The following is a 27,797-nucleotide window of genomic DNA, read 5'->3' as shown; positions in this document are numbered from 1 at the left end:
TACCCAAGCATGGTTTTTTCTATAAATATACTATTTTTGATATAACATATAATATTAAGGATGATGAGTATGTGACATGAAAGAAAAGACACAGCCAATTAATTTACAACCTAAACTATGTAGCTGGGAATTTTGAGGGCAATTAGGCCATGTGATTCAAGTCTTTCTTTCAAGAATATCACTTTCTCTGGCATAAGATCCTTCCTTGGAGAATTAGCTCAGTAAATCGTTCAACCTTCAGAAGAGGCTCTGGGTGTTCATTCATCCTCAAACTTTCATGATGATGAAGACTCATAAAATCCAAATATTCCAAACCAGAGAAACATTAGCAGACTTGGGGATAACAGGACAACCACACTGTCAACACAGTGTCATCTTCAACTGTTTGTCCACCACTGGAGTATGAGTGTCATGAAGGCTGAGGAGGCAAGAGTAAGTATATGACCACATAGAGAGAGAGCTGCATGATGATGCATGCTTTAGAGATCTCAGCAGCAGTGTGGAAATACACACACACCACGGTGGGTAAAAACCAATGGGGATTTGTAACCTTATAGTAGAGACAATAGCAGTATGGTGGGGCAGACAGAGATGCCCACAACTGGACCATGCTAGCCAGTGGGTCAGCTAGTTCTTGCTAGGAGGGAGGGACTTTCTTCTAAAATGGACAAACTAAGCAGCAATGGGGGCTGCAAGTAACTAAGAAACACAGAGACAAGAGTCACAACAAAGAGCCACAGAGTTCAAACTGGTGGCCTCCAACATGGGAAAGGCAAGGAGAACAGAGTATAGATTGTTTGTTTGTGTGTGTGTGTGTGTGTGTGTGTGTGTGTGTGTGTGTGTGTGTGTTTGTGCGTTCACCCTAAACCATAAATCTTTGGGTCACTTTGACTACTCCTAAACCACAGATCTTTTGGGTACTTTGACTACCCCAACCATGTATACTACCCTGATACAATTCAAAATAAATTTGGCTCAGACATAGATCTTCGGTGAGGACTTGGGTGTCATCAGATCTCTCTAAGCTACACCTCTACCATCTATGGCATGCCAATAATGAAACCTGACTCACGGTACTTCAGGGGGCTGGCACCTGGTCAAGTGTATAGCAGCTATCCAATAGAGGATGCTGAGGAAAAAAGTCTATATGTGCTTGCTGTATGATTCCCAAAATCAGCTGCTTTGACTGTGAGAAGCAGGCTGATGACACAGGCTGACATTTTTATGTTTCAGCCACAGCCTTGGTGTCAAATAATCACTTCCTACATGGACTATGATTTAGCTCCCTAGTTAGGAACATAATGACAGGTATCTCAAACTTCTCAAGCGTCATGTTGTAGGACAGAAGTTAATGGCATCTGGCCTCTTAGCTGAGTGGCACCTGGAAGCTAGTGTGTGTCCCCCATTTCCTAACGGGGAGAAGTAGAAGAAGGCACAGTGAAGAAGACTTACCCAACATTGGCCAGACCCCTTCGCCTCACCCCAGAGCACGTAGCAACACCATCCCCCACACCCCTGAGTTCCCATGCTACCTTGCAGCCACTTGGAGCATGCTGCGGTGGAATGGAAGGATGGGCTGCCTCAGTCTTGGTTGAACTCCTGAGCGTGGGACTAGCACCAGTGTCTAGTGTACCCTCTGTACAGTGACTGCAAGCTCCAGACGACTTGCCCCAATAAGCAACTGCCTTTTCACGTTGAGACTATAACACCACTCTCATGATCTTGCATGGAACTGTATGAGTCTAGTCCGTAACTGGGAGGGTGACATACTCTTAGATAGGATGAGAAAAGCACCAGGTTTAACCTCATCAGATCCTGTGAGCTGTTATGTGTCGACTCCTATCATTTATATCTATGGAAAAGGCACATGGCTGGTATGCAGCCTACCTAAATGTGTTTGGTTCACAGAGTCTAATATTCATGAATGTAACAGTGTCACATCTTATAAAGCTAAGCCATTGCACAAAGGCAAAGGACAAGAGGAGAATGCAGAGAGAAAGAAGATGCTCTTTCTCCCAAGAATGATCAGATAGACAGTGAACTTACCCTTCTCCTCGGTGAGGGATGGCAGGGCAGTTGAAGGACAGAAGCTGGGAGTGCCACTCTGCACATCTGGAAAGAAGCAAAGGCAGTGTTACAGCCATGGAGACAACAGCCGAGGTCCAGGGCAGTGATGGAAACTAGAGGTCTGTACAGGTCAGAAGGAGCCAGGGGAGGGGCTCCATGCTGACCTCCTCTCTCATCACCCTGGCGCAGGAAGGCTCCATTCAAATCCATGCTACAGTTACCACCACACAGGGTAAAGAGGCTGCAGTATATTTCAATACTGCTTTACAGCTTTCATCTAGGAGTGGCATACATTGTCCACTCACATGTCATTGTCATTGGCCAAACCACAAACGCCTGCCACTGTGACCCTTCAATCTGCTAATGTGGGCAAAGCACCCCATGCCTCAGTTTCTACATCTGTACTATGGAGATGACATTACCTGCTACCAAGGTTACTGTGGGTCTTCAGAGGTACCCATAATATGTGCCACAGAACAAGGTACAAAAGCTCAATAAACGGCAGTGATAAGTAGCAAGTTACATGGATGGGGACACTTGAACTTTGGGGAAAGACAGGCCTGGCTTTGAACATGGTATCACAGAGAAGCAGGGCAGAGGGACAGGTCATCTGCTTTTGATGCTGGGCCTTGGTGTTTGTATAGTGGAGATGGCATAAGAAGTCAGTGAGAACCACACACAAATCCTGTAGGTGACACAGCGGTGTTAATTAACCTCCCTTCCTCTCCCTTCCCTGAACAAATCCAAATCTTCAAAGCCTCCTCATTCTTTCTCCTTCCAGCAACTGAAGCAGGACCAAGCCCAGAATCTCCTCTCCCTCCCTGGGAGCTATAGGAATCCAGGCTGAGTTGCTGAGAGCAGCGGCCCGAGGGCCAGAGCTTCCAGAGCAAGATTGCTGTGGCCTTCACCTCCATTGTGTGACTTTGAATATCCGCTTACAGGTTCTGTGCTCAGAACTCCACAGCTCCCTGTCTTGGGGTTGTGAGGATTATAGGGGCTACAGCCTGGGAAATACAGTGAGCAGTCAACAAATTTGGGCATTGTCCACTCAGAATATTGCCCCCTCATGATGACATACTCATATCATTGCCTCTTGTCCCTCAGGTCAGGGTCTGCTGGTTCTAAAAGTCCTGGATGGTTCCCCCGATAGTTCCATCTCCCATCTTCTTCACTTTTGTTGGGTATGCAAAACACCAGACTCAAATGTTCCCTCCAAAACTCTTGTGGAAGTTCATTTGCCTCTATGACCATCAATAGAATGGGTTTTTGAGTGGCAGTTAGGTCTATAGGCTCCCACCTTCATGAATAGACAAATGGTATGATGGGGTGGAGAGCTGGTGGGGGTATGTGTAATCTCCAGATAGGATCCTGAAAGTGGTCCTGTTGTGAAAAACTGCTGTCTGCAGTGTGTCCTCTTGTTCTCACCTTGTTTCTTACCATACATTGCCTCCATCCTGTTACAATACCAGAAGACCCTCTCTAGATGCCAGCACCTTGTCATCGATTGGGCTTCCTCCATCCATAACTGTGAGAGGCATTTCTTCATAAGTTACCCTGTCTGTGTTATTCTGTGATAACCACAGAAACTGAACAAAGACCCTCAGCATCTCAAGGCTCCAGAACCTCCCATTGTAGCCTTTTCTCTTCCTTGGTTCCATTTGCCTGAAGGCACTTCCTGCCATCATTTCCAGATATCACTTGCCAAACTTTAGCTGCCATTAAAACCACCCTGGGGCTTGGTAACAGCAGGTAACACTGTGCTGCACCCCACCTCCCAAAGGTCCAACTCTAGGACCTGTGATCCTGAGACTTGACATTTCCAATAGGTTCCCAGGTGCCAACGTCTGAGCTGAGGCTCTGCTCCCACATACGGAAGGCACCACACAGAATGCCCACAATTGCTAATAGTTTCTCCCTACACTCCTCTGTACCTAGCCATCAGCCAGACTCCAGTCAACCTCCTGATTTGTCATCCCCAGTCTACCAAGCATCTCCCCTTCCCAGAAGATGCTCAGAATAGGGAACCTGAGAGTACAGTCATTAGGGGACAGTCTGGCGTATGCTGAAGGTGTTCATTCAAATGTGTACTCCCTGTTATCTGGGCACTCTGTTCTAGAAACCCACAGAAAGCTCCATTTGGATGTGGGAGCTTCTTATGGAAAGCTAGAGACAACAGCAATGTCTGAACTAAGGACAGGTGACGGAGACAAAGCTCCCAGCAGCCACTTGTATATACCGCTTCCTGGATCTGCCTGCAGCAGCAATCTAGTGGTATGAACCAAGCCAGGGTTGCTCTGAATATTGACCTCAGGCAACACAGCAAGCATTGTATGACACAGGCATGACAGCAGGGCTTTATCATATGTCCTAGCAAAGACATTTCCTGAAGGACAAGTGAACTGAAGACTATTTTATCTTAGTGTCTTCTTCCTAGGACCCTTTGGAATCTTGGGACTGAGGAAGGCATGCTTCAGTGCATCAGTGACTGAGCTGGTGGCTGGGAAACTTCATAGCTTCTAGACAGGACGTAGTTGCCACAAAGACTAAGTCTGATTAAAGGGTTGAAAACCCAACAACTGACCTCCAGGGAGAGCAAAGGGGCTGAGTATCAAGTCTACACACCAGTCATCCATGATGTGATTGGTGGCATCTAATCCATACATCCTGATAGAAGCCTCCTCATCTGCTGGGTTTGGAAAGGTTCATAGTTGGTGAGCACATGGCCAGGGTGGGCAAGGGAGCCCCATTTTCCCATGCCTCACCTTGTCCTCCACATCTCTTCCACATGGCTAGAACTGAGTTATGAGAGGTTGTTTTTTGTTTGTTTCCTTGGTAGATATGGAACCCTGGGTCTCACACATGCCAGAGAAGCCACTCCACTGCTGAGCTACACCCTACCCCAGTCCCGGCTGGATCTTTCCTAGTAAAGTATAAATAGTAGCTAATAGTTTCTCTGTGTTCCTTTAGCAAGACTGACAAACTACTGAACACCCGGAGGGGAAATGGAAATTCTCAACTTAGAGTCAGTTGTTTGGAAGAAGAGGAGGCCCTGGCCTCATAGTTAGCAGGTAGTGGGGGAAGCCTGTGGGACTGCTCCCTTGGCACAGGTTCTGAGTTCTGACTTCAACTCCAGGTATTTAGTGTCACAACTAAAAGAATCCGTAAACTGGATTCATGAACACCCAGTATCTGTCTAGAGAATTGGGATCTTGGTTACGGATGGGACTATGTGAGAAGCATTGGGGAAAAAAAATCCCTCCCATCCCATGTTGGCTGGGTTTAAGAAATAGGATAAGCCTTACCTCATTGGTAAGCCATGGTGTGGGAACACTGGCTGATAGCCAATGGTAGGAACACACAGTGCTTGGTGAGTGTGAGGGTGTTGGTATGATGGGAGTGAGGATGAGGGATACAGTAACTAACTGCTCTGTGAATATAGCACCATCTGTGTGGGTCCCAAGGATAAGTAGGAGAGGTTGCCTGTCTCTTCCTAATGTTTCTTTTGTGCCTAGAACTTCAACAGGTTTTTGACAACCCTTGCCTATCAGAATAGAGGACCCAGAGCTGTGCTTGTAATTTTAAGAAGACACCTTTGACCCTGTGAGCAAAGCCAAGTGCTGCCCCACTGAATCCCATGTGGTGCACACACAAACGGGTGGGGTGACCTTGTCTTCTTCAAAATGCAAGGCACACCAGAGCCTGTTCCTGCCTATGCAGGAAGCCCTGGGCTTCTGATACTGTGGGCCAGAGAGGCCCCTGTGAGCTGGTCCTCTGGACACCAAGAATGTTTTCTTCCTGAGTCCAGCTGCTGGAGAGGACTAAAGACAAAATTCAGTTTTCATTCACAAAGCCAAGACATCTGCATGTCTGTCCTAAGACACATCAAACCTCGTACAAACTCAAGGATAGCGGCATCAGGAAGCTCACTCTCACAGGATCTATGAGGACCCTCTTCGATGCTTCTGTGTTCTTGGTGTGTAACTCATTTTCCCAGACACTGAAGGACTTGGCTTTGTTTTGTCCTCCGTGAGCACAGCGAGGGTAGAAAGTCAGGTTGCAATGGCTGGTGTGCCACCCTCTGCCAAGGCTGTGAGGTGTGTGAGGTGGGCATGTGCTTCCCTTGTCTCCACCCTCGGCTTCGCTGCCCCTACCATTCATCTCAGACTCATTCTTTCCTGAAGAATTATTCTTTGGCATAATCCATGTAAAAGAGCTGTAGCAGGAATCTTAAAAGGTCTTATTAATAAAAACAAACCTGGAGCCAGGTATTGGGGTGAATGCTGGAAGATCAGAGAAGCAGAACAAGCCACAGCCACCTCACCTTGCCAATTCCTCAGCTGATCCTGTTTCCTCAGACTGGAAGCCTCTCAGTCCTCATCCAGAATGAATCTCAGCTGAAGTGTTGATCAAAAGCCTAAAAGCTTAACGAGCTCTAGTTCCTGGTTTTCACACCTTATATACCTTTCTGCTTTCTGAGATCACTTTCTAGGATGAAAGGCATGTGTCACCATGTCTGGCTGTTTCCAGTGTGGCTTTGAACTCACAGAGATCCAGATGGATCTCTGCCTTTGGAATGCTAGGATTAAAGGTGTGTGTGCCACCATTTTCTGGCCTTTGTATCTAGTGGCTGTTCTGTTCTCTGACCCCAGAGAAGTTTTTTAGGGTGCACAATATTTTGGAGAACACAATACCACCACAAAGAGCAGTCCTTCCTTCCCATTCAAACTCTGCTGTACACACAGCTTCCTCCAGTGGACTCCCCACAGCAACACCTGCCACATTGCTGTGATATAATTGTCTGATCAGAAAAATGCATGCCCTCCATGGGGGACAGGAAAGGAACTCTTTTCACAGATAGAACACTGATGCTGTATGCATGCTTAGAGTCACATCTACACACAGCCATTGCTTAGGAAGGGCCACTTTCCTTCATGATTGCCACAAGGCCAAAGTCTCCTACAGCTTCTCTCCATCAGAGTTCTCAGTGAACGTATGCCTCTTATGTAAGGACCGACTAAGAGGAGGAGGTTAGGATCAGGCCTACCCTTCAGGGCTTTGGCTCAGTGCTGCTGCTGTGTGTGGCACCTCCCCCAGCCCTGTAGAGATCCTTCTCTGCTCAACTAGGTCATTAGTTGATACAAAGACAAGGAATGGAAGAGCATGGTTGGGATTTCTGCATGTGCAGGGCAGTCGCACAGCACGCTAATGTGTTTGTGTCTACTAGAGAAAGGGGAACTCAAGAGAAAATGAACGTGTAGGGCACAGATAGAGAATATGTTTCAAAAAATATAGCATGAGTCAAGAGATGGTTTGGGGCTAGTTGGTGTAGTCAACTGAGAGAAGAAAGATATTATTCAGCCAGGCTTCTTAAGGTAGGCTTGTTTTCTCTGTCTAGATCTTGGGAAGCAATGATGCTGTGGTCTTAAGACTTGCCCACACCTTTCTGAGGAAAACCACTTAAAGACAAAGACATTGCCCTACCCTGGAGAGTTACCCTGAACCCTTTCAGTGTGTCCTCTGACGGCTAGTCTTCTTCCCTCTGTCCTAAAACATGTAAGGGGCCTCACACCAGAATATCCACAGCCACGTATGTGCCAAGGGAATTCATACCAGAGCCACAGATGGAAGATAAGAGGTGCCGTTGGATTAAGTTTGCTTTCTTCCTAATTGCATTTGAACAGTGAGAGAAGGTACTGTTTAGCTTGCCTGTGTGAGTAGCTCTGTGCCAATGGGTCCAGGAGACATTAAGAGATGACCCTTGAAGCCAGAAGGTGGACACATTTCATTGTCTACAACAGAAATGTGTGGCTCCCAGCAGAAGTCATTTCTTATTCGCCAATACTTTCTATAATCAGACTTCCTCTAGGCTGGGCCTGCTATGCTACAATTACTCACACATGCTCACTCTGGCCTCTCTAGGCTGTACCTGTGAAAAATAGCCATGGTTTGTTCTTCTCCCATTCCTCAATGGCCACCACAATACATCAGCACAAATACCTAGTGAAGTTTTGAAGGGTCCAGCCCTAAGGTGGGAATCCTAGCAACAGGGGTTTACCTCCTCAGCAACTGCAGCTCCCTTTAAGACTTGGAGCTCCTGGAGACCAGGAAATAGGGACCATTCACACTCTGCCATGCGACCTAGCAACTTAGAGGTAAAATGACCCAGGTCACAGGCTTGTCATCACCCTGCTGTGTACCCTTGAGTCTCCCTGCACCTCTTGTTTCTCCTCTGAGGGAAATAAGGATACAATGAGATAGTGCTTGCAAAGCGCTGGCCTCCAGAGCCTCACAAACAGAGGCCAGGCTGTCGCACTAGAGGCTTCTACACTGGGATAAGACTTGCTGACACGTGGGCAGGATTTGCTGTTGAGTGACAGCCCTGATATGAATTTTCATTCTCTGCCATGCTGCTTCTGGTCAGGATTCCTGAGTCCCTCCCCTGAGTCACAGAGTGTGTGTTGGAAGACACTAGCACTCTAGGCAGTCAGATGAAAAGGAACAGAGCGGCTGGGACCTGTTGGAACCAGGAGCACCTTGGGTTCCTGTCTTGCCAGCCCCTGTCAAGATGTTGAAACAGCTTGGACTGACTTCCATCGCATTCTGAACAAATGAACTACTGCTGAAGCTTCTTCCCGTCCAACTCTTCCACAGTCAAATGAAAATGGAAAGCGGCATTTTCCAGATGCCGGTGGGGTGAGGAGGTCAGAGGACAGACAAAAAGGAGGTTCTGGGGTGAGCATGGCTCTGTAGCAGCTTGAGGATTGCAGCTGTCCATGGGGGTCCTTCAGAACTAATGTATTAGGCAAGCAGGCTCCTCTCCTCCCTGGCCCTCAAGGTCAAGGCTAGAAATGTCTCTGGAAAAAAATCCCTTGAAATATAAGCCCACAGAGGCAATTTCATTATACAACTCCCATTTTTTTCTAAAACAATTCAAGCTGTTGAAAGAAAAATCCAACAGAGCAACCTAAACTCAAGACACTGGGTGTAGAAAATAGTCCCAAGCAGGAAGATTATTCTGTCCAAGCAGGAGATAATCATGTCCAGACTAACTGCCACGAAGCTGAAGGGTGTATAGGTACATGAGCAAGACCAAGGAAACCAAACTATGTACCCTTTAGTTCCCACATGGCCTAGATTAGAGAGACCACTCCAGGAGCAGCCGGTCTGGTATTATACTAGCCTTTTCCAATGAATCCGTTGCTTGTCAGTTACTAGAACTGGGAAGACCCAGCCAGGAAAGGTGTCTGGAGTTTTTAAGAACCACTCACTAGGTAGCCTGCCAGAAGTTATCCAAATGGGGACAGGGGAAGCTGTGGGCCATCAGATCTGGGATTTCAACTTGGCTGCTTCTTAATAGCCACGTGGAGTGGGCCAGCATCATCCACTGTCAGCCTCATTTGTTGCATATGGAAATGGAGGAAGTGATGTCCACTCCACTGAGCTCCCATGAGGTGAAATGGAATGGCTCACACAGACCTAGTATGTGCCTGACACACAGCAGGAACAGGGAGAATGCCAGTTTTCCCTCATTGCCCAAAATAGACAGACAAAGGGTGGGTTACGGTAGGAAGAGTGTAGAGAGCAAAGTTCCACTTCTCTAAGTCTTCTGTTACATAACTCTAGTTTCTAGGGAAGGGTCAAGAATGGCCAGCACTGTCCAGATTCACTCACGACTGGAAGTGAACCACCATGAGACAGGTTGGGGAACACTGATCCTCTTCTAAGTCTCTCTGTTACTTCCTGAGACATTTTTTTCATCTCTGAGACATCTTCGTAAGTTTAGTCCTGGGACACAAGTAGATGGATAGTCTCTTCTAGTTTCCATGCAGTCATCCACACCATAAACACCCAGAACCGAGATGGATGGAACCCAGAGGCTCAGCCACTTGTCCCACTGACAGAATCTAAAGAGTGATATGAGTCTTATGAAGACCAGCCTGTCCTGATGAATGGAGGATGCTAACAGCTCATGTCAGTATAGTTATGTCTAAGCACACATAAAATCATTCATTCTTTCCTTGATTGATTTCAATTGTTCTCCTAAAATATAAAATATACCTGGAAAGGAATCTAAATGCTGTAACTACTTGCCTTCATGAACCACACAGGGCTCAGGCTGTCCTCTCCTGAAATTTTAACTCAAGTGCATAAAAGCATACAGAGGCTACCCTCTTCCTTCCCTGACACTGCCATGTATTACATCATCCTGACAGAGTGAGGAACCCGAGGGATCATGGCAGCAAGGACAGCTGTTGACTTTGCTGCCTGGCCAGTGACAGGACCTTAGCTCCCTTTCTTCTAGTAGTTCTGGATTAGCTGAGACTGTCACTCAACCTGTCCCTTCCTCAGTGGGGATATTCATAGAACATGTTGGCTAACCTGATCCTGAATGCAAAGCTTCTATAGGATACAATAAACAGCCCCCTAAAGCAATCAGTAAGGACTGGCAAACCAAATAAGAAGTTGGCTACGGACAGTGGCTAAATACACCTGTGGAATTTGGTCTGATTCCATCTTTCCTGAGACTTCGTTGATCATCTTTCCTTTAGTTTAATGAACAGTCTCCAAGGCATTTCTTTTTTCTTAAAGTAAACAGAATCAGTTTCTGTCATTGGTACCCAGTGAATTCTGACAACATCTTTCTGATTCTGAGATGTCATCCTAAGGCAAGATTGAGAAACAGTCTACAAAAGGCACAGCAGTCAGGAGCAGGTTACTCACCAGGCTTCTGGTACCACCCAAAGGGATAGGTGTGGACTTCAGTGTCCTCAGAGCCACAATCCAAAATGTGCCAGGTTGCTCCATTCTCCTCACTGCATGTTTGAATCCCCATGCTGTTCAGAGTCAGGCAGGTCACTTCTCCTCCTGGTGGAGAGCCCAGGAGCCCAGAAAAGTGAGCCAGGGAGAAACATGAACTGAGCCAGAGGGATTCTGCAAGCCATTGCTCAGCAGATGCTTGGGATTTGGTACTGTATTCTAGGTAGGGACTTAGCCATCCCTACAGACCCAGCTCCTCTATTTAAGAGCTATAGCCCCGTGAGTCCAGGAATGGAGGTAGCTGCTCCTAACAGAATACCTGCCAATCATGCATAGGAGGTGAGTCAGCTCTATGGATATCATTTCACTGGGCCTGGAGGGGAAAGTAATGTGTGTTTCTATTTACAGATGAGGATGCTCCGGCCTGGAGAGATTATAAGTGAACTGTCCAGAATCACATCATTAAGTGACTGAGTGATGCAGATCACTCGATGTATCTAAAGTTTAGCTAGGAAAGTACAGCAGAAGCCATTTAAAATGAAGCCTGGAAACAAGGAGGGACATTTGCTGGGATCAGATTGACATATGTATAAATGGGGTGGACAGATCATAGACCAGGACAGCCACACTGATAATTTCATACTGATGAGCTACCTACCCCTCCCAGCCCCATTTCCTTACTGTGCATGAGGATCACTCATCCTCCTTTTCTTGAGGAGATGCTAAGGACCCTATAGGATCACAAGCATGAGTGTTTCTACACTGAGATGATATTCCAGAGGTGGGGGGGCTGTCCCCTTTATTACCCTTACCTTGCAGCTGGGAGACATTTAGAAAACCGAAGCCAGTGCAGCATGGGTCCCTGTCACAGAGCCGCTCACACTCAAAGAACCTAGAGTCAGAAGAAAAGATGTATCTGAAGCCTACCATGGGCACCCGGGACCTACTATGTAGAATGAGTGGAATAACTCAAACTTTGGGCATCAAATTTCTCTGGAAGCACATAAAGTGTGAGTGCTTTGGCCAACATTGGCATTCTAGATTTCTGTAAACAAATTCCCACTCTTTTCTCAGGAATGTTATCTTCTGGTCCTCCATTTAGTTACTCACTCATTCAAGCCCTCTCCAGGATCTTCCTTGTTTATTCACCTAGTGTCGCTGCAGGACCCGCACCCACAGATTTATGGCAGAGGGGCTTTAGCCCTTCAAATCAATGCTCTGGAGTCCTTGCCTTGATCTCATATCTTGATCTGATCACTTGTTCCCAACTCCTGAGAGCTTGCTTAATTGCTTGGTCCTTTCTGGTATGGGGATCCTGTCACATTCTTGCTGTTCTTTCCTGAATCCAAGTCTTATCCCAGTGTTGAAATTTGTATCTGCTGGGTATCTTCTCCAGTTCAGGCTGTATCTCTTCCCTGAAGCTGGTAAGTCATCTCTGACTTTCTCTGCTCTAGATTGCTGGCCAGCCATTCACCTGCCTACCTACTGCTTCCCTTTCTTTTTGAAAGTCCAGTTAAGCTCCAGCCTTGACTATGACCTCAACCTCTGCCCCACCAGTCCCTGTCCCAGTACCAGGCTCAGCATGGTGACATCCAACAAAGAGATGTCTGATTTCTATCCCCTCTCCCAGTATGGTGACATCTAGCTTGTATTCCCTCCCGTAAGAAGGTGATGTCCAGCTGGATCTCAAGACAAACCAGCCAGTATCATCTTTTGGGCCTCACTCTCAGAAACAGCTCTTATATGCCAGCAACATGATGCAATTCCATAATTTAACAGCACTTCACAGATTAGCAGTTCATGGATCAGTGACTGCTGAAATACAAAAGGCTCACTGGAGATTTTCCTTAAAATTTTGACTCTTGAGTCCCATCCCAGGACCTCAAATTCAGAAGGCCCAGGGAAGGCCCAGGAATGTGGTTAGGCAATAGCACACTTGGAGATTCTGAAGAGTGAGGTCCATGGAGTGTGCTGAGAGAAAGCTCATCTCCAGTTAGAACAACGAACAAAAAAGCCAATGAAAAAATAACAGCATAGGTTGTAGAGGTAATAAGCGAAGAATTCTTATAGGCTGAGGGTATGTTAAAAATTCTGTTTGCTTTCCAGACTCTGAACACAACTCCTAGAGGCTCTGAGGAGCAAGTTTATTACCATCTTGATCACTTTTATTAACTGACAAGACTGCTTAGTACATCTGATCTCCCTCAGCAAACTGCAGTTCAGAGCCGAATGTTGTATTTAATATGTCATTTGCCTTCATCGAGTATTTCTGATCTGGCTATCTCCTACACCCTTAGCTTTGGGTTGGATCATTGTTATGCTTCTCCTTTAAAGGCTGAGACACCACCTATTCGTAGAAGCCAAGGAGTCTTAATAAGCGTTGAGGTAGAACTTGGCCACTTACCCGTTGGAAATGGATTTCCCAGACATAGGGATTTTGTCTCTGATGGAAATCCCTGTGAGCTTTTGGAATGGCAAGCGAGTATAAAAGTTCTTCACTCGATCGTTCAGCACAACTGCACAGAGGGAAAAGAAATAAAATTTATTATACTTTTGCAAATATGGGGACAATGAATAAAACCCAGGCTGAACTTCCAGGAAGACGGCACATTAAACTAATACATTTGCACCCAAAGCTCCCTAGAATAAGACTTGGAATATTCTGTTTGTTTGGTTGGTTTTTTTAGATAGGGTCCGTGTGTAGCCTAAGCTAGCCTTGAATTCAATGTAGAGCCAAGGATGTCTTTGAGCTTCTGATCCTCCTGCCTCTATCTCTCAAGTTCTAGGATTACAAGTATGAACCACTAGTATAGGTACTTGGAATGGAACCCAGGACTACATGCAAGATGCATCCCTTCCATGCATCTCTCCTTGCTCTCTTTAAAAAATTCATGGTCTCATGAGCCGGCTTTTTGGAACCTAGGACCTATGCTGAGACACTTTGTGCAGCCTTGGTGCAGGGAGGAGGGGCTTGGACCTGCCTCAACTGAATATACCAGGCTCTGCTGACTCCCCAGGGGAGACCTTGTCTTGGAGGAGGTGGGAATGGGGGGTGGGTTGGGGGGGAAGGCTAGGGAGTGGGAGGAGGGAGGACAGGGGAATCTGTGGTTGGTGTGTAAAATGAACAGAAAAATCTCTCAATAAAAAAAAATCAAGAATATTACTTTTAAAGAGAAAAAGAAATTAACCTCACTGTTTCTGAACCTGCAGAGTGGTGGCCTATCAGGTACCCAGCCCATGAAGGCCACAGTGCTTACCTTTCTTCCGGAAGAGGGCCTTTGGTTGGTGGGGCAGAATCTGGCTGCAGTTCTTGGCATTAGATTCCAGGACGTTGTCACAGACTTGGGCTTCTGGGTAGAGGGAGCAGGTGAAATACAAAGGTGTGGTCTCTGTTATGTCTGCAAGTTGACAGAAAGTGGGCTCCTGGGCACACCCTAGAGGCAAGAAGGCAGTCCGTGTTTAGTCCATGCAAGGCCGTAAGTGGGTAGAAATGTCTGGGGATTCTTCCAGTGCTCTAGTTTGCTTTCTATTGCTGTGGTAATCGCCATAACCACATGTGGCCTGGTGGGGGGAGGGTTTATTTCACCTTACAGATTCCTGTCTATCAGGAAGGGAACTCAAGGCAGGAGCTGATGCACAGGCCATGGGGGGGGGGCGTGATGCTCACTGGCTTACTCCCCATGCTTTGATCAGCCTGCTTTTTATACAGCCCAGGACCACCTGCCCAGAGATGGCACCACCCACAATGGGCTGGGTTCTCCCACATCTATCGTTAATCAAGAAAATGTCCCATAGACTTGTCTACCAGCCATCTGATGGAGGTATTTTCTTAATTGAGGTACCCTTCCCTCAGCTGACCGTAACTTGTGTCAAGTTGGTAAAATACTAATGCACCCATGATAGTCAGGAAGGCCTAAACAAAAACAATGGGGATCTATGAAGTGGGAAAACAGGTGTTATTGTGGCTCGAGTCCAGGCAGAGCCAAAGTGAAATGAGAGGTCAGAAACAAAATCAGCAATACAGGAGACACCAGGATGAAAGTTCAGTGGCTCTACCCATGGTCTCTCAGAAGCACAGGGAGTCAGCAGACCAGAGACCCAGGTCTTTGTATATGAACACTCTGTTCCCTACATATCAGTCTTACCAAAGATACATGTGAACTACTTTAAGGAAAAGGTCATGGCTGATTCTGCTTTGGTTTTCATCAACAAAGTCAAATATAAGTTCTAGAAATAATGAATATTCAACATTGGATAGATGGGTGGGTGGATGGATGGATGGATGGATGGATGGATGGATGGATGGATGGATGGATGGATGGACAGATGGATGGCCAGATGGATGGATGGATGAGTGAATACTAGGTTCTCATTGCTGAGCAGACACTACTTTCACTGTGAGCTTCTTGAAGGCTGGGATTAAGCCCTATAGCTGGATTTTTCTTTGAGACATCAGCTCACAAAAAAAAAAAAAAAAAAAAAAACGACATGGAGATTTATTATTAATTATGAAAGCTTGGCCTATAGCTTAGGCTTATTTCTAATTAGCTCTAACAACTTAAATTAACTCATTTCTATTCATCTATGTACTGTCACATGGCTCTTGGATTTTACCTCTTTTCTTGCATATCTTGCTCTCTCTGCATCTGGCTGACCACTTTGCCTTTCTTCCTTTTTGAGTCCTCTCTGTCCCCAGAAGTCCTACTTAACCTCTTCCTGCCTAGCTAATGGTGACTCTGCTCTTTATTAAATCAATCACAGTGACATATCTTCACATAGTGTAAAGAAATATTTGCAACAAAGCCCCATCTTTATACTAAGAGTGTAGTGACTCCTAAGTTATGCCCATAAATTTGAACCTGTCTATATCTTAGGAGTTGTTGAACCAATGTCTAGAAGAAGGCTTCCATCTAAGGATACTCACGAGAAAGACACCACAGTTTTGCCTGCTCTGCTGAAAACAGGTGTGTGAAGAGCCAGTTCTGCTGGCTGGGCAATGAATGGCTTGCATTGACAATGACCTGGGTAGTGTCCACAGGGAGGAAAAGGTCTGTTGCCACACCTGAAAAAGAAGGAGGGGGTCAGCTCCCTTCATCTCTACAGCAAGCATGAAACAGACAGAAGCAGACTTGGGGACAGACCAGAGACACTGTCAAAAACATTCTTAGATGACCTGAGGTCAGAGCAGGGCTAGAAATGACAGGGTGTGGATCTGGTCAGACAAAAGGGGTTCAGAAGGTCTTAGGAAAATGCAAAAATCATGCAGTTGTGAAACCCAGAATTTTGGTTTGAAAGAAACCTTAGGAGCCCCCCTGGTCCACCTTTCTACCCAAGGCAGGGAGGGCTTTCTCCTGAGATTTCAGTCCATGCTTGGGTGGCCTCATGTGACATAGCTGAGCCAATCACAGCAGCCACATCACCAGGTTCTTCTCTCTGAAACTTTCAGCTGGCCACATTCCTGTTTACTACATCATGCTGGAATTCAGTCTCTGAATCCAGCACACAGTGGGCAGGTTGTCATCCTGCAAAGGTGGGCTATGAAAGCAAGCTGGGTTCCCTTTTGCTGTCTTAAACCCCCTTTGGTACCTTCTATCATGTTATTGCACAGTGGAAGGCCTGTAGCAGATGCAGCTTTTCAATCCTGAATTTGCCAGCCTTCAGAGTTAGAAGCCAAATACACGGTATTCATTATAAGTCACCTAGTCTGGACTGTTGTTACCGCAGCACTGAGTAGGCTAAGACTTCCCCTTTATCTCTCTCTACTTTTCTCTTCCTCCCATTCTTCCTGGTTCTTAGTGCCACCTTAGAGAAAAACTATAGTTTCTGGAGGCAAGGTGTTCTCACACCTTTCCCATGCACAACCCCACCTCATGTCTGGATGAACTCATTCCCTGCCTGCCATGAATCCTTACAGACTGCTCATTTTGATAGGGTTGATAATTTCTGACAAACACTAACATTTTTTTCCCCTAGGCCCTACGGGGTTGACATGCTGGAGTGTGGGCATGCTCTGTCAAATTCTGCTCTTTAAGCAGGCAATTTCTCCTGCTACAGTTCTTGTGTTTGTTTTTGCTTCTGCAACATTGGGAATGGGCAATGAAGCCTCCTTACATTCTGTTCTTCTTGCCCATGTCAGGAGTCTCTGTATTCATGAGTAGGTAATTAGACTAGAGGCATAATTTGGTGTTTTGTGAGGCTCTCAGAGGTTCTCAACTTGTGGGTCACAACTCCCTTGGGGCATGTATCAGATATCCTGCATATCGGATATTTACATTGCAATTCATAACAGTAACAAAATTACAGTTATGAAGTAGCAACAAAGTAATTTTATGGTTGGGGTCACCAAAACATGAGGAACTGTATTAAAGGGTCACAACATTATGAAGGTTGAGATTCACTGCTCCAAAGCTTCAGAATAAGAGGCCTATTCATTGATTAGACCTTGGCTGCCACAATCTTGTCTCCATAGCCAGGACCCAATTGTTTAAACTCTCTAGAGTCAATACCTGCTTCTGATGGAGAGTTTACCCTTTGTACCACATTCCTTCCACATCCCATGGACTCTGGCCGAGATGCCATGTCAGAATCTAGGAAGAAGAAAACAAAATCACCAGTAATGATGAGGCAAGCCACACAGCAATCCTGCCATCCCACAACCAGGAAATCAACAAGAGGTAGGGATCGATCCAGCCATGGGGCCAAGTTCCCTGGGGCCAATGCTTCCTGAGGTTTACACCAGCCCACTCTGGTGACAAAGGCAGTCTATAGCAGTGAACTCCATATCCCTAGAACCAAACATTCCCTGCCTGCTCCATCTTTTGGAGGCTTTCCACATGGCATTCTTTTAGACTACGTGTCTCTTCTGATGAAGAATGGGAGCCCTTCTGTTCTGTAGAAAGCATGCCCACAGAACATAGGTCTGCATTTCATTTCCCACTGGGAGCAGAGTGCCTTGTGGATGGATACAAACTGGGGACCAAATCAAGGAAGCCACTGTCTGTCACCCCTGCTTCCCCACCTAGGAGCTCACCTTTCCAGAGGTAAACCTGCTGGAAGCTGGTAAAGGCGTCTTGAGTGCCCTCCAAGAGTGTCAGACCTGCAGAGGATTGCCATTTGATGAGTCTGTTGGTGCTTGCTCTCACTGATTACCCACATTTACAATTGTCTCATCACCCCCCACCCACTCAAGATGTTGCTGGCTTAACTCTGTTCTCCACAGAGTCCCTCAAAGCCCCCCATGGAGTACCATTCCAATACTTGGGTACAAAAACCAATGCTGGTCAGACTTCAGAGATCCAGCTCAGGAAACCAAAAGACTAATGTGTGGAGGGTCACAAACCTGCAACATGTGAGCATGAGCAAAGCAGTTCAGGGATGGCTTAAAGAAAATAAGGTTTTTAGGAGGTCCCATTGTGGGTATTTCCTGACATCCAACACTGCTGAGATTCCAACCTCCTTAATGAAGCTGGGTCAGCAGAGTAGGGGTAAGGTCACATGTCACCAAGGCTGATGTCCTCAGTTTGATTCCCCAGACCCCACATGGTAGAAGGAGAGAACTAACCCAGTCAAGTTGTCCTCGGACCTCACATGCACATGTTGGCATGTGTGCCCATGCAATATCCACATGCACGCACAACATGCACAACACACGTGCACACACACTCTCTCTCTCACACACACACCAAATACATAAATCAATAAATGTAAAAACTATATGGGGCTAGGAACTGAATGATGGCAATACTCTACAGAAGTTATCTTCTAGGTCCTTCACATCTGATACTTATTCAATCACTGGCAACTTTTCTTACTTAATGTATTGTTAATGTTATTAACTAGTCTTTAAATTTTTTACTGGCACATATTCATTATACGCAGTGATGGGCTCTATAAATATATAAATTTATAAAAATGACATTTACCATCTACTTTGACTATGATAATGCTTCACATATCCTTTCCTTTTCCCCATTTCTCTCCCCTCCTCACTCCAGCTAGTTCCCTCTCTTCTCGGGCAAATTCTCCTTCCCTGGCGCTAGATTTCTCATACGCTCATGGTGGTGTTCCTCATTTTCCCCTGCTCAGTCTCAGACAGAGTCCAGGCAGAAGTCCAGCACTCTCACCTGGCACACACCCCTGATAGCTTGAGGGGGAAACGTCCTGTGTACACCTGCTGCCGGGTCAGACTGTACCAAATCATCTCTTGGTGATCTGTGAGTTGGTGGTGTATTTATTTGTTTATTTATTCTGGCTGTGGGCACCAGAAGTCAGCTGTAGATGGCTTAAGGGATCTCTGACCTAGCTAGTTTCTAGAAACTGCAAGGGGTGAGTGGTGGGGGGGCTATTCGAGCATTGCCAGGTCGACAATCCTCAGTCTAAGAAGATGGCAAACTGCAGCCCTGTGCTTTAGTGATGCCCACATCCATCACCTCAGCTAGCTGGGAAGCTCCTTGGCCTTGACAATGGAAACTTTTGCAATCTTTGTACCCAGCACTTAGCCTGCTGCCTCCTATGTGCCTGGTGGGTTTTTGTTGTGAAGGATACATCACAGAGCTATGGTGACATCATGTGAAGACTGCCACCAACTCCTGGCTGGTCACACCATTCCTTCCTGATCCCTCTGCTCTTTTCGCCAGGAGACTTTTTAAATATCTCTCCTTTGCCATCTTTGAAGCAGGACTCACTGTGAGCTGGCATTCTCACCGAGTTCAGGAGTGAGGCTTTGCAGTGACATCTGAGAGGAGGAATTCTTAGTTATCAGAGGTGCCAAAGAATTGGCTTCTGTAACCACACATGACTTGAGAGCATTTTCTGCTGTCAGGAAATCAGATGTGGTACCACGGTAGTTGAAAGTGGCCGTAGGGGGGCAGGGTGGGGAGAACGCACAGTCACTTGGGGGTTCAAAAGTTGAGCCGTAGTTATGGTATTAGTGAGTAGTACAGAAACATTCTGTTCTGCAGTGCACTATCTGGGTCAAGTTCGTCCCAGCAGGTGATGCAAAGGATCATGACAACTATAATGCAAATCGGACTTTGGTGAGCTTCCTGTTTGAAGGTCAGGGATTCTACTGAGCTGGAGTTTCCTACAGCTGGGAGCCTACCCACATTAGCTTTCCAATACAGGTCTAAGCCTGCCTTACCCAGGCCCGGGTCTCTGCTCGACTCCACTCTGACATCAGCAGCTTGCTGAGAAACAGAAGCAATCCGCCCTGGTGAGGGTTGCCGTGGGACACACAGGTAAAGGACCGGATAGTTGGAACTTGGAAAACAAAGCCGTTTTCTTGCTGCCTGTACAGCGTGCTGGCACTTCGTTCCATAGCAGAAAGTGTTCACACTTCACAGAGGGGCACCCTGAGGCTCGGGGTGGCTAAGTGCTTGAAGAAGATTATGGAACTATGGGGAGAATTCGAGGCTCAACCAAAGGAATGTGGAATGCAAACAATCCCTGCAGCACCTTGCCTCTGTGTGCCTCCTGCCATGCCTTCTCCTTCAACCCTCCAAGCAGTCCCCAGGACCGTCATCATAATTCTCCTTCGAACTGGAAAGACAGTGGCCTGGGCAGGCCCAGCACTGAACAAGCGTTCACAGTGGGGTTTGGTCCATGGCTCTGCCAGCTCTACAATTCAACCAGCCTCTGTGAAATTGTGAAATGAGAAGGAAGAGGCTGACCCTCAGTGAACTTGGACGGAGATAGAGTTTGTTGTTTTTGTTTGAAAAGATGCTTCATTAAAAGGGACATCAGGGCAGCCTGAGGTGTGGCTCTGGGAGTTATAAACCAAAGGTTGTCTTATATACAGATTGATCAGAAGGCTACCACTTCAATAAGAAAGCCCTACAACACACACACACACACACACACACACACACACACACACACACACACACACACACACAGATTCACATACAGTAAATCCTTCCAAGGCCCTTTATTGTCACTCCTTTGCAGGGAGGCCAGGCCAGGGCACATTCCTGGCTCCTTGGGCACACACACCAAGCACATGTTCTGGCAGAAGCAGGTCACTGACTTACTGCTGCCAGTTCATCACATGTCTTTCCTGAAATGCCTGTTTTCACCCTGGGTGCCTCTCAGAGTAATGAAGACCATCTGTGAGGCAGCCATCCCACAAATAAGCTGTTTGATTCTGTTTATCCCCAAAGAAGCTACTTAGGCTCTCTGGAATTCTGCCAGAGACTGGCGTGTATTTCCAGGCTTTGGTCGTGTGTGCCATCTAGATCGCCTGTGTTTTCTACGCTGGATTTTATGCTCTATGTCACGAGTCCAAGAATTAGTGAGGCATGAATAATCCTCCAAAGAACAGCATACATACCATAAATTGGCCTTGGTATCAGTACAAGTTTTTTGTTTTTGTTTTTGTTTTTTTTTTAAAGACGCAATATCGTCCCAAACTCCCCCTGTGTGCCTGCCAGTATTGGAGTGGCTAAGATATCCGGTGCCTGTTTCAGTCAAAGCCTCGTTAGGAAGTGGCCTAAGTCCCATGTGCCTGCTTCCCTTCAGCTGGAAGATGCGCAAGACCACAGCCGCAGTGCATTTCGGGAACCACTGTGTACATGTGCAGGTCCCACAGTCTTGCCGCTCTGGGGCCTAACAATCCAATGAAGTATTCTGTTTCTATGACATCGCTATGCTCTCTGCCAACCTAGCAGGCAACAGGTTTAAACATTATTGGAACTACTTCTCAGAAAACAGATTCCTAGCCCTCCTGGGCATGGGGGCCTGAGACTTTGCACGTCTAACCAGTTCTGGGTGACATGGGCCCTGCTGTGCCTGCCTGACCTTGTGAGCAGCACTAGCCTGGCCAGGGCCAGTTTAGGCCAGAAAATAAAGCCCTTTTCTCTCTCTGGAGCTTGCTAAGAGGGACAGCCAGGCAAGAAGGCAGAAAGGAGTTCTGACGGGCACAGGGAGACCTTGGCAGCTCAGCAGCCATTCCCGTAGGTTGACGGGTCAGCCTGCTGTCTCTAATGTTTACATATCTTATAGAAAAGGACAAAGAGCTTCAGTACATAGGAGAGGGGAACACCCCAGTCTTGGCAGTTTTCTGCTCACTGCACACCCCTACCTGTGACAGGCCTATCCCTGTACTCCTGTAATTAGAACGGCAGGGCATTAGGTGCAACACTGAGGCTCTTAACTTCCCAGGGAGAAGGCCCGGGGTATCTCACTGTCGTCCTCCACCTTACTTATTTTTAGATAATCTACATGAGACTTTGCAACACCTTCCCACTGATGGAACAGTATTTCCCGTCTTTTGGCTTCTGGTTTCCCCATGTGGTTTGTTTATGCACCAAAATGAGATGGAGATGAGTGTGTCTGGACTTTCAGAGGTTTTGCACTTCTTCCTTATTCTGTCCTGCTTCCTCCACCTGCAGGAAAAGAACACACTCATCCCAAGGAGGATGAAGCCAGCAGGAGCAGGCCTGGCCCCAGTTGGCCCAGGGCTGATTAGCCATCAGCCAGGCATGCTAGATTCCCGAGGGATCTTGGCCCCAGCTAGCTTTGAGAGCTAAATCAACTCAACGTTTTGGTGGGATAACACTGAGATCAGCCAGTAATTTTCTGTGCAATATCATGAGTGCCATTTCCTTCTGGACTATAAATGGACCCTACGTAGTCTGGAGGATACGAGGTCAGCATAAGGAGGATATGCCTGTGCCCTGGGAGTTTTGTAGCTGAAGAGGGCTATAAGGTCACGGGGTACAGAACTGCACCTAAGAAGTTAGCAGAGCACCCCACTGGTGGGAAGCAGAACTTAGAAATATGGTGAACTGTAGAAGCTTACCCTGCAGGAACTCTTGGCCTCCCACCGTCAAGGCCAGCTGGCGGTTCCCCTGGTCATATGTCATCCCAGCACATGTAGCATTGGCCTGAGAATCAGAGGTACCCCTCCAGTCACTGATGTGGCAAACCAGAATGTCGGGAGAGCTGAGAAGTCCACAGACAGTGGGCCCTGTCAAAGAGGAGAGACCAGTGTGAAGGAAACCGCCAGGGCCCTGCATAGCCTGCCTGTGTTCTGAGAGCCTGATCAATGCCCAAGGATGGGACAGGGACACCGGGGTGCCAGAGCCTGCTTTCCAATCCCTTTCCAAAGATGGCCTCAGAGGTCCTCTTATGTCGCACTGATATAGTGCACCAGCCGTGGACTTTATCATGGGGTCACATGGGGGTTGAGATAGCACTGGAGAGTCAATGTTCACAAGGAGCACACGGAAGAATCTGGTGTAGAGCCAGATTTAAGGGTCACTGACCTCATTAGATACTCTAATTTCACAGAGGGGGAGACTGAGACACCACAAAAGGAGAAGTGTTTTGTTTCTTTTTCTAGTCTCTGAGCAATAGTGAAAGGGTGGAGGCAGCAGGAGCCCCATCAAGGAGTGGGGAGAGAGAGAGAGAGAGAGAGAGAGAGAGAGAGAGAGAGAGAGAGAGAGAGAGAATAGACTTAATGCAGAGACTTGTCCCCTTGTCTCCCCGACCCCCAGGTCAAAAGGAAACCACACAGCTTCCTCTACTAGCACTGCATGTTCCTGTGGTAGGGACCAGGTACTTGCTGGTCACACCCTCCAGCTTCAGTGACACTTGAGGTCATGGGAGTTCCCGAGTCCCTCTTCCCAGTAGCCCCCACTTCAATGCAAGCTTAGAGCCTCATGAATCGTTACTACCTACTCCCTATTGAAAATACAGCCAGCCATTGGGAGCCGGAGGTAGGAAGCCAGGGGAGGTTGGAGGCTGCTGGCAGACAGCTTTGGTGAGGGTTGGTTAGGAGGGGAGGGGGATAGGAGGGATTTAAAAAGAAAGCCAAATGACTTTGCAGGCTGTGGGAGAGGATGCAGCGGGATTCTGTCTCCAGACCTCAGCACGTCTAGCCAAAGCCCTCTAAATTAAAACTCCCAACCACCCACTGTCCCGGATGAGTCTGGAAGGACAGCCAGATGGTTTAGGCATGCCCCAAGGGCCCACATTCTGGCAGAGCATTTGAGGGTAAGGGGTGGGTAAGAAGCTGGGTTCAGGGTAATTCACAGCTCACTAGTTAGCCTTGGAGGGAACAGCAAGCAGGCTGCCAACCACAGGGTCGTGGCAAACGGGGTTTGGAAGGCTCACTGCTCCCCAGAACAAAATGATCCTTCATATATGATCCTAGAGAAAATGAAGTCAGTGTTTCCACATGGAAGGATCACATGGTCTGGTGAGTCACACAGCATCTGGAGCGACGGTGGCACCCACAGAAGATATGTTTATTCAAGGAGGCATCCTGGCTCTGAAGGCAGACTTTCCAAACATGGGGATGAAGAAAGACATGTGTTGATGCACATGTGTGTGTGTGTGTGGGGGGGGCACTTAATGATTTGCCCATCTAAACACTAACATGAACCCACATTGTATAATCATGGGGCTGACGCCAGACAGACAGTTAGGAACCAAGTTGTTCTAAGGATCTTTTCAACAAAACTGTCTTATCCTGGGCCTGAGGATGTAGCTTTGTTAGCAGACTACTTGTTGGGCATGCATAAAGAGCAAGGGCCAATCCCTAGTACCATACATGCTACAAGCATGCTGAAGCATGCCTGTAATACCAGCACTGAAGAGGTGCGAAGAGGAAGGTCACAAGTTCAAAGGCATCCTCAGCTACTTAGTAAATTTCAACTTGGGATGCGCAAGACTCTGTTTCAGTGAAAAAAAAAAAAAACAGTTTCATTCTTCGCACTGCTGACCACAGTGAGCTCAGCAGGGCATCTTCCAGTGGTTGTTTGTTTACTTGGGCTTTCAGAAGCATAAGGGACTGTCAGGGCTCCCTGTGTCTCCTACCCCCCCTGGTCTGGTTACCTTGAGAAGTCCTGGATCTCTTCCTTCCTGCCTAGTAGCTCTACCTTTCTTTCAGGTATTCACTAGGGTCTGGCACTCTGTGTATCTTCTCACCCACCACCTTCTGTCTCCCCAGAATTCTCACCTGCCCTCAAAACTTCTTAAAAAAAAAAAAAAAAAAACTTGAGACAGGGTCTAGTATGTCCTAGGCCGCTCTCTAACTCAGTCACCTTGAACTTCTGACCTCCCTTCCTCCACCTCTTTCGTAGTAGGATTACAGGTGTACACCTCCAAACCTAGCTATATGTGGTGCTGGTGATGGAACCCAGAGCCATATGAGTACACGACAAATGTTCTAACCACTGAGCCACCTCCCCAGCCCTAGTCCGACAACTTCCTATGCTACCAGGAGCTGCTGCCACTCCACTGGCTTCTGATGCCTCTGATGTCCCCGCTTATCCAGTGGTTTCTGGGCCCTGGAGCTTTGCAACCAAAACGAGCCACATTTTGTAAATGTCTCAAACGTACTTCAGACTTAGCATGCCCAGGCGGACTCCCGAGCTCTCTAAGCCTCCCTCTGGTGTCATGCAATCGGTGTCCCTGCTGTTCATCACTTACTACAGAGCAGACTCCCACCATGGGAGGCAGTCACACATCTCCTCTTTCTCACTGCCCACACCCAGAGTCCTCTTGATTTGCCTCATTTTCCTCACCCCACTGCCACCAGCCTAGTCCAGGCCACCTGGTCTTCCGCATAGCTTCTCAGCTTCTTGACCCCTCCACACCCAAGTGAGCCTCATCTGTCACCTTTTCCACACTCCAGCCAGAGTGCTGGCTTCAAATGCAAATGTGACCATGACCCTCACTGTCCTGAAGCCTCCCATGGCTTCCAAGTGGTCTCAAGATGAAACGCTTGTTGGTGCAGCTGAAAAGGTCCCTTTGATGCAACCTCTCCCTCCTGCTCCCTCTTAAGCCAAGGCCACTTTCTGCTTGTTCTCCCTGCTCTGAGGACCACAGCTAATGTGAAGTTCTCCCTCTTCATCATGCACTGACTTCTAATGTACCCTTCTTCCTCCGCCCACAACTACCCTCCCTCTTCGATCCACCAAGTTAATTATGCACTCTATTTGAGATCTAAGGAAATCTTCATTTCTGCTCAGAATAGAACAAACATGATAGGTTTCCAAAGTTGTATTTAACTTTCTTTCTGGGCCCAGTCATTACCAATTATCCTTTTCTCTCTTGATAATCTTTTCAGGGAGAAAAGGACAGACGGGCAAGAAAAGAGAATGAGAGTTCTTATTTCCGGCATCCTCTCGCCATGCTGACCTGATTACTGAGACCTAGAGTCTGCCAGTGGTCCTAAAGCCAGATGGTGTCTCCCAGCCTCTAGCCTAACACCCAGTAAATCCTATTCTAGCATTGCCTTGGGTTTCTCACTTCATCTAAGTGCTGTTTACCCCTAGAGCATGGACCAGCCTCTACTTCCGCAGAAGACCACCGAATCCCTACGATCTCACCCTGATCTACACTATAGCACCCCAGTCCCTTCCTACCATAAGGCCACACTACCAAGTGCGTAGGTTTACTTCTGAAAAATGAAAAGGTACCCACTGCTGAGGGACCACTGAAAATGACCCAGGGAAGATATTCCATAGGCTGGTTATCAATATAGTCAGCAGCAGCAGAGAGGAGCGAGCTAAGGCAGTTTGACCAAAAGTGACCTTGCCAGTCTTCCACAGTAAGATACACCTGGGTCAAATGCCACCCTGTACCCTCAGAAGCTATATAGCACTGAGCAATTTATTTCAATTCTTGGAGCCTCTGTTTTTGTTTATAAAATTGAAGACAACCATAAAGATTAAACCAGTGTTATAACAGGAAGTATTGGCACGATCGGTGACATCAGTAAGAGGCCAGGGTTTACCTCTGACTTCGTGTGTGAATATCACCTTCCATTTGGGCATGGTAACATCGTGCTAATGAGTTCCGATGCCAGGCTCTACACTGTGGTTTTTTTGAGTCTCCAAGTGCCCCATATCCCTGGTCAGGCCCAGCCCTCCAGTTGGCCATACCTGCTTTGACCTGTGTGAGGATGAAGCCATCGCAGCAGGAGTCACGGTCACAGGCGAGCAGACAGAAGATGTGTGCATCTGTCAGGTTGGCCCCCGAGTCTGAGAACACCACAGGGCTGTACAACCCGGAGAGCACATTTTGAAAACCTGTTGGTTCGAAGAGCTTCTGACCAGCTGCAGTAGATTCATGGCCTAAAAAAATGACAGAAAAAGATGGAAAAGACCTCAAAACCTAGGGGGTTGAGCAGAGCTCCCTGATCTCAATCAAGTCTGTTGAGTTCAGCCCATGTGTGCCAGGAACAGTGTGGGACCAAGACAGAGTTCTCTCTGGCATGAAACCACTATACTTTGACCATGCATGGAGAGGATATGGTTGCCATACATGGACCTCAAAGCCATTTACCTGGAGCACACGTATTATACCTGTGAATATCAGCCCACCTAGAAAACTGCATGTGCTGTTCCTTTGATTATTCCGATGTGACAATTTCCTGTCTGCATAGACACTGCACCCTATACCAGCTCATTACATGTTTATTGCTTTATATATGTAACACAGATATGCCCAAACACATGGCAGTGGCAGACAAGGGAACTTAGCTGCCATCATTCAGAAGTCACAATGAATACTATTTCCTCCATCTTGTTATATCAAACGACCACAGAGGAACTCAGAGTAGACAAGGCAGCTGCAGAGCTAAGGGGTCTAGCCTCTTGCTTTCAGCCTGTCTTAGGCTCTTCCTTCCAAAGTCACTGACATGTGACCCTTCACTATGTGACCCACCATCACTCAGCCCCTGCTGATACCTGCTTTTCAAGCTGTTTTCTACAGTGTCCACAACAACAACAGCTGTTTCTAGAGAACTCAACACATCTTTTTTTGTCACTAGGCCATCGACTTTAGCAGGGTCATATTGTCTCTGCTAACCCTCCAGTTAAAAGTGGCTTTCACTGGGGTTTGCCTGTTCCTAAATCTGGTTCTTCCAAGAGTACCAATCTACAAAATCTCTGTCTGTCTCTGTCTTTGTCTCTGTCTGTCTCTGTCTCTGTCTCTCTGTCTCTCTCTCTCTCTCTCTCTCTCTT

General features: G+C 47.1%; 1 protein-coding gene across 1 annotated transcript in view; it reads right to left on the bottom strand.

Annotated features, from left to right (window-relative positions):
• Nucleotides 1-27,797, bottom strand: part of Tg (thyroglobulin) — a 186,485-nt gene that overhangs the window by 98,959 nt on the left and 59,729 nt on the right. The window contains exons 26-35 of the mRNA XM_076556000.1: nt 26,715-26,906; nt 22,622-22,789; nt 17,855-17,920; nt 17,331-17,411; nt 15,749-15,886; nt 14,082-14,258; nt 13,229-13,340; nt 11,637-11,716; nt 10,789-10,932; nt 2,047-2,112 (exon numbers count right to left, since the gene is read on the bottom strand). Coding sequence (XP_076412115.1) covers nt 2,047-2,112; nt 10,789-10,932; nt 11,637-11,716; nt 13,229-13,340; nt 14,082-14,258; nt 15,749-15,886; nt 17,331-17,411; nt 17,855-17,920; nt 22,622-22,789; nt 26,715-26,906 — 1,224 coding nt within the window. The remainder of the gene's footprint in view (nt 1-2,046; nt 2,113-10,788; nt 10,933-11,636; nt 11,717-13,228; nt 13,341-14,081; nt 14,259-15,748; nt 15,887-17,330; nt 17,412-17,854; nt 17,921-22,621; nt 22,790-26,714; nt 26,907-27,797) is intronic.

The sequence above is a fragment of the Peromyscus maniculatus genome, chromosome 20 (assembly GCF_049852395.1).
Source record: "Peromyscus maniculatus bairdii isolate BWxNUB_F1_BW_parent chromosome 20, HU_Pman_BW_mat_3.1, whole genome shotgun sequence".
Taxonomy (NCBI): Eukaryota; Metazoa; Chordata; class Mammalia; order Rodentia; family Cricetidae; genus Peromyscus; species Peromyscus maniculatus.
The sequence above is the reverse complement of the archived record's forward strand: the minus strand, read 5'-3'. Positions and strand labels throughout refer to the sequence as shown.